The sequence below is a fragment of the Hydra vulgaris genome, chromosome 12 (genome assembly GCF_038396675.1).
Source record: "Hydra vulgaris chromosome 12, alternate assembly HydraT2T_AEP".
NCBI classification, from domain to species: Eukaryota; Metazoa; Cnidaria; class Hydrozoa; order Anthoathecata; family Hydridae; genus Hydra; species Hydra vulgaris.
In genome coordinates this window covers 72,866,553-72,874,176 of record NC_088931.1, presented here as the reverse complement: position 1 = coordinate 72,874,176, position 7,624 = coordinate 72,866,553, and the positions used below count along the sequence as shown (strand labels likewise).

General features: G+C 27.7%; 1 protein-coding gene and 1 long non-coding RNA gene across 2 annotated transcripts; both read left to right on the top strand.

The window, feature by feature from the left end:
- The first annotated feature begins 661 nt into the window (after positions 1 to 661).
- Positions 662 to 1,114, top strand: LOC136088996 (uncharacterized). Its single transcript, XR_010642685.1, has 2 exons — positions 662 to 790; positions 864 to 1,114. It is a non-coding gene; the product is annotated as an uncharacterized LOC136088996 (long non-coding RNA).
- Positions 1,115 to 4,231: 3,117 nt separating this feature from the next.
- On the top strand, positions 4,232 to 5,866 carry LOC136088318 (tigger transposable element-derived protein 4-like). The gene has a single exon (XM_065812015.1). The coding sequence runs from the start codon at positions 4,232 to 4,234 to the stop codon at positions 5,864 to 5,866; it is 1,635 nt and encodes a 544-aa protein (XP_065668087.1).
- The last annotated feature ends 1,758 nt before the right edge of the window (positions 5,867 to 7,624 follow it).

Genomic DNA, 7,624 nt, shown 5'->3' with positions numbered 1-7,624 from the left:
AAATAATTTGTAGTGCAGCCATAAATGCAATATTTTTTACCCATACTTTAATATCACTAAAATGGCGACTATAATTGAGCGAAATTTAAAATAGGCCCCAGTCAGATACACCGTTTGCACGTTGGCAACGTCTGCATTATAGATCGCTGTGGATTACACATAATTGATTGATAATTCTATAAATAAGGAATATACTGCAATATTTTACAATTTTTACAAAGAAAGGTTAGCGGTTTTTTTCTATTTCTTGAAAGAAAAAAAAGAAAATATTCTGTATTCCTCAAAAGAAAGATTTTTGAAATCTTTATGTAACTGTTTTTTGTGTTAGTGAGTCATTAACACAGAATTTTTCACTGTCTGATTCTTGTACAACAAAAGCTAACAATTTATTCATAAACATTAAAACAACCATGTAAATAAAACTAATATTTTGCACAATTTTTACTGTTTATAATTTAATAAGAGAATTTTTATTAATGACTAAATATTTATGATTATATTTTGACAATAGTATTGACAAATTACAATGAAAAAAAACGAAAATGCTTTCATTTCTTATATATATATATATATATATATATATATATATATATATATATATATATATATATATATATATATATATATATATATATAATTGATTACAGTTTTTTATTAAAATTTTTGGGTTTAACTAGTACAATGTGCACGAAACCCCGCTGAGTATTTTGCTGATCGTTTGTGGCATTCAATGAAGGGATTGGGAACTAATGATAGTTTATTAATTCGAATAATAGTTTCGCGATCAGAGGTAACGTTTGAGTTTTGTATACCGTAACATTTAAAATAATAATACAAGTTAACTAAAAATATTGTTAATTTAGGTTGATCTTGCTGAAATAAAAACAGCTTTCTTGCGCAAGTACCAAAAAACATTGTACAAGATGATAGAAGGCGATTGCAGTGGTGATTATAAGAAGTTGTTACTTGCTATTGTGAAACCTGATATTTAAAAAGAATTATATTAAGCGTATTTGTTTTGAGGGTTTTTTTAATTGTAATTGTGAAAATATACTGTATGAATTTAATTTACATGAGGCACTTAATGTTTTACAAGGTAACATGATTATATTTTTGTGTGTTGTTTTTATTTCTATTAATTGGCACACAGGCCCGGCGGTAGCAATTTTAAAGTGATACTGCTAACAAATAAAAAAAAAAATTTTGTTTTTTTATTTGATAGCAGTAACTTAAAATTGCTTAGCATTAGTCACAGCGAGCCAAGTCCCTAGTAAAATTTTAAAGCTGTTTTCAACAATGTTATATTAAGAATAGAAAAGTATTTAAGTTCCTCTATTTTTTTTGAAGCCAATATCGGTTATTATGGTGAAGGTTGCAAATTTACAAAATAAAAAATTGGGGTTGTTTACGTCAAAAAAAGAAGTAGGTCGTTGCCATAAAAACTGAAATTTTAAAAATACTTCAACATACTAACATAACAACTAGCTACATCTCTGTATTCTGATTTATTTTATTTTCTATTATAAAAATATTTGAAGTTAAACCGTTTACTCTTACCCTAGTTTACTCTATATCTTACTTAAGTTTCTTTTGTTTTTAGATTAAAACAAATATTAAAGCTTGACTTACCAATCTTATGATTTTCATACGAGTATTTTACATTATATAGAACGTTATATATACGGTCTCTCGTTTTTGTGCATAAGAGCGCAGTATTATCTATTCTTAGTCTTACTTATTTTCATTTAAACAACGGAAACTATTTTCGAACTTCTCTGGTCATTTTTACGCTATGACATTTTTTGTTTTCCCGTCGGAAAAAAGTATTTATTAACAAATACTTTCATTAACTGGCAGTATTATTTTGAGATATTTAATGAACTGCTAAATTTTTTGATTACGCTAATTTAATTTAAATTGGATTTGGATAAAAAAGAAATCATATTTTGCGTTTGATTTTTGATAACAAAGCTTTTAAAATAAATCGCCAACTCCTTACTAATTAGAACCTGTTAAGGTTATGAAAAAAAAGTACAAGAAAACACTAAACAATACAGTTGACAGTAGTATCAGATATGAAAATTCGTGAAAGGATATGTGAGATCCTGGTTTTGCATTACAAGTACAACCAATAACAGCCCAGTTCGGTATTATAAATTTTGATTATAAGTTTACTGTTCAATATTTCACAACCATCAAATTAAAAACATGAAGTGTGTATATTTTTGCCCGTTTTATACAATTAACATTTAAGAAAAGTACAGACAAATTATTATTAATTAACGGAATAATTAACACATTAATTAATGACAATGATTCAAGATAGATGGTAATAAAAATTGTCAAAATGTCGTAACGTGCGTTAAAAAACATATTATATTTGGTATTTCTCAATTTATGTGTTAATATATTTATTATGTGTTACTATATATATACAATTAATATATTATTGGGCATTTGTCTCATGGAAAATTGAAAAACTAACAAAATTGACAAATTCAAGTTTTCAAGCAATTTTCTCTTCTAATTCCCATTTATTCAAAGAAAAGTTTCAATTAAACTTTTATTTCTCTCATCTAAAAAAAGAACGAGTGACGCAAAAAAATATATATATTCTATACAACTCTTATTCATTCAACTTTTAATTACTTTCTTTCTCTTTTGTTCTACTCATTTATAAAATAAGCGCGCTCTTAACTTAACTTAGAGATAAAATTAAATTAGAAATAAATCAACAATGACCAAAGCAACTAACAGTCTAATCTGGGACTATTTTGATATTGATGAAAATAATTAACATAAACAACAACAATAATCAAATAAACAACACAAAATCGCATAATTGTAGGGGCTTTTTATTTATTGATTAGTCGTTCTAAATAATAAGTAAATTTAGTTCATGTTAATATTTCAACATTTACAGTTGCAATATAATAAAAAATAGATGTTAAATATTGAACTTTTTGTTTAGTTATTTATTTTTTACCTACATTTGTTATAAAAAGACTTTAGAACCCCCGTCATTAAAATCATTTGTTTTAAATAAATTTCGACGTGATTATTCAAACTAAGTTTATCTGTTTGACATCCCAAACTTCATTCAAAGCAAATCCAGACAAAATATTGTCAACCAAATAAAAGTGCTGTTACTAATTTTATACGGGTAATTAACGTAAAACAATTTTTTATCAGAATCTTGATTGAGATAATAAATATTCATCATTTATTAACATTAAATATAGCGTAATAACAATTTATAGCAACGAACTAGCATAAATTATTAAAGATTTTTAATACCTTTTTAAATGTTAAAAGTAGAATATAATAACTAAACAAATAATGAAAAAATTTATGAATAAAAATAAATGAAAAATTATCCACAGTTTCATTTGTCAAAAGTCTACCGTCAAATACTAAAACTTTTATGAATTAAACGCGCTTCAAAAAAATCGCCGAAATCCGAAAAATTGCGACGTATAATTTAAATACTCCGAGTTTTTGAGTAACTCAACGCAACTAAGGCATGGTAGGGGAGATGGGGGCGCATTGATCGCCGGGGCAGTATGATCTTTTGGCTTTTACTCGTTCATTTTTGCCTTACTAGAAGTGAGGTTGCAATTTAACTAACTATTATGCTTCCCTAATTGATTATTCGTAATATTTTTTCATAAGGTTATCAGCGTCAAAAAAAATAAAGAAAATATTGTTTTTCGTCATAAAAAGTGATTTTTTTAAATCGTGCTATAATTCAAATATATTTTTATTTAGATGTCTGTATGGGTTAACAACAATTTTATTTTAAATTTGTAAGTGTTAGGTGTATAATATAATATATAATTTTTATTTGGCTTCAATTTATACAGTAGATATTGCTATCAATATGTTACCTATACCTATTGGGGTACATTGATCTTTGACTATGCGGGGCCCATTGATCGGAGGATCAAAGTGCCCCATGTTTTTGTTTATAAGCAATACAGTTAAACGAATGGAATTGTATTTATAATTTAGAAAAAAACTATATATAAACAAACAATAGCTTTTAGCATTTCATTTTTTAAATCTACTTATGTTATAAGCTAGTAATAATAATACTATTATTTTATAATATCAAAAGAATAATATTTAACATAATAATTAAAAAATATTTAACATAATATTATTATGTTAAATATTAGCATTTATTAAAAACATATGTTTTTATTGATATATTTTTTTACAGATCTTAAAAATGGTTAGAAATAGAATTAAAAAAACAAATAAAGTTGCTATACCAAGTGAAACAATGAAAGTAGCTGTTAATAAAGTTTTAGAAGGAACACAACTGAATGTTGTAGCACGTCAGTTTAACATAGATAGAATGACTTTAAAAAGATATTGTCGTAAAAAGAGGCTTAATCCAAATGAAGCTTTCAAGCCTAACTACAACAATAGACAAGTTTTTACAGCAGAAGATGAAAAAAGTTTATCAAGTTATTTACTAATTGTATCAAAAATGAACTATGGCCTTTCAACTAGGTCAACGCGATTATTGGCACATGAATTTGCTTTAAAAAACAATAAGATATGCCCATCATCATGGTTCAAAAATAAAATTGCAGGCATTGATTGGTTGCAAGGTTTTATGAAAAGACAACCAGAGTTGTCTCTACGAATACCTGAAGCAACAAGCTTCGCTCGATCAACAGCTTTTAACAAACACACTGTAAGAGAGTTTTTTCAAAATCTTAAAACGGTAAGAAATCGATATAAATATAATCCTAACTGTATATATAATGTTGATGAAACTGGTTTAACAACCGTTCAAAAGCCGGTAAAGGTTTTAGCTGGTAGAGGAAGCAAACAAGTTGGAAGAATCACATCTGCAGAACGAGGAACATTGGTAACTGCATGTTGTGCCTCTAATGCTATTGGAAATTCCATTCCTCCATTATTTATTTTTCCTAGGGTAAAGTTTCATGATTACATGATTAAGGAAGGACCTCCTGGATGTGTGGGATTTGCAAATCCTTCTGGTTGGATGAACTCAGAAATTTTCATAGAATGGATTAAACATTTTGTTAAACATTCAAACTGTTCTCAGGAATCTCCAGTTTTGTTACTTCTCGACAGTCATGAAAGTCATATTTCTGTTAAAGGCTTGGAGCTTGCAATTCAACACGGAATTACAATGATAAGTTTTCCTCCCCATTGCAGCCATAAATTGCAGCCATTAGATAGAACTGTTTTTGGACCATTGAAAAGGTTTTACAATTCTGCATGTGATAATTGGATGGTTTCAAACCCAAGACCAATGACCATTTATGTAATTGTTTCAATAGTTCGAGAACCGTATACAAAAGCTTTCTCACCATCTAATATACAGACAGGATTTAGAGTAGCTGGCATTGAGCCATTCAATTCTGAAATTTTCAAAGATGACGAATATTTACCATCATCAGTTACAGATAGAGCTGCTCCAGATACAGTTACTATCACTCCTGTCAACAACATGGAATCTGAAATGATACCAGCACATGTTAATCACATAGAGTCTGAAATAACTATAGTAAATATTGAAACAAGTATTTTAAACAAAGTGTCAACAAGTGTTGCTTCTATAATCTCACCTGAGGTTTTAAAACCTTACCCAAAAGCATCTGCCAGAAAAAAAAATGTTAAAAGTAGGCAGTTAAAAACAAGGATCTTGACTGATACTCCTGTCAGAAATGAAATTCGTTTGTCAAAAGCAAAGAAAATTTTGAAGCAAACCAAAAATCAACAAAAAGTCTCCACAAAAGATAAGAAAGAAACTAAGAATTACTTGCTTAGGAATAAAAAACAATGTAAACCAAAAGCTGCTTCACAACTTGACTTTCACAAATGATGAAACATTCTTAATCAAAATATTGTACTTTTAACAAGTTTTGTAAACTTAAAAGTTGTATTCTTATTTCAGTCTTTATATTTCAGTTCTTATAAATTTCAAGTTGTTGTAAAGTTTTAAACGTATATAAAGCGGGTAGCTTATAGCTGCTGTGATTTATACATTTTTTAATTAAAAATTAGACTAGTGGGTTTAACTGCTATATTTAAAAAATAATTAAAAAATTTAGATGTATTATATGTTATACAATATTACCCTTTGACTAAATTATTTACAAGATTTAGTTATAGAAGTGTTAAACGTTTAGATAATATTACGCATATAAGATCAATGTGCCCCAAGTCGGAGATCATAGTACCCCATAGTTTGGGGTACATTGATCTTTTGAGAGGGTTGTTTAAAAGTTAAAATTATTCATGTTTATCATTTTTTTAAATCAAAATATTTATATATTCTAAAAGCCAGATAGTTCTACATGTGTTTCGTAGTTAATAAGTTTTTACATCTCTTTCAGGTTCTGCGCAATTTTCAAAACACTGCTACGGCGATCAATGCGCCCCCATCTCCCCTACACGTTTTTCCGAACAAAAGCATAAGTTTTTTCAATTACAATATATGTAAGTTTTTTCATCAAAAAGTATGACATATTTGGTATGTATGGAAAGATTATTTTAACCACTATTATAACCTGATAACAGTTATGCAACTATATAAAATCGTCAAGCGTAGTTTTATTTAGAAAAGATGTAGTTTTCAACATGAAGTACCTTGGGGCTCGGCTATAGATAAGTCTATGGATTCGATTTTTTCATAAAAGCACGTATTGGTGTTTGTTTTCAATGAATGTAACTTGACATTTATAATCAGACATTGTTTGGGAAAATTATCCATGAAAAACCTTTTTTTTAATGAAAATTGAAGTTATTATTTTCAATACCACACCTAAATGAGTATGTTTAACAATAATGTCACGTTAGATTCAGATAAACTATGGCAGTGTTAATTTTTCTACAAAAGTCGTTTTGGCATAAATAATCATAACTTTTAGCCCCATTCAAAAAACTGTTTTCGGTATTTAGTATCATTGATTAGTTAAATTTTAGCTTTAGCTTCAACCAAAATAACAACCCATGATGAGCAGATGACTTGTATTAACGATTAAACAAAATTTTTTGAAAAGCCACTGGCGATAAAAAAAATTGCAATGAACCTGGATATGCAGTTTTTCTTAAAAATATGGATGCAAAGTAACAATATTAGAAATAAAAACGCAATCATTAATTTGTATAATTGTACATGCTTTTAGTTTAAAAAGAAGCGTGTTAAAAGGAACACCTAATTGATGCTATGCCCCTGGCGTCATATAGGTTTTTCGGCGACCCTATCGTTCTATAATTTCTCAAGATGAGAATATTATATTAAATGACACATTTTAGTTTTTAAAAGTTTTTTCTCATATGGCAATTAAATACAACGGATTTTCAAAGTTCATAATAATAATCTTAGCGGACCTAAGAATGAAGCAACGCTTCATATATTAAATTCTCATCGAAATTTGAACAATATAATCAAATTTTTGAAAAAATCCAACTCAGCTAAATGTGCTTTTGCCATTTTATGCTCAGCTGTTAAAAAATTGGTTTAAAATAAAAAACTATTCATAATGCTCCTATTAATAATAATGAAGAAATTTTAAATCAACCTCTGTTTTCATATAAACTTATAAAAATTGCAGGTAAGAATTCTTAAACCGGTACA

Bases quoted from the DNA above. Each gene is read 5' to 3' on its own strand.
- LOC136088318 (XM_065812015.1), top strand. From the start codon at position 4,232: ATGGTTAGAAATAGAATTAAAAAAACAAATAAAGTTGCTATACCAAGT.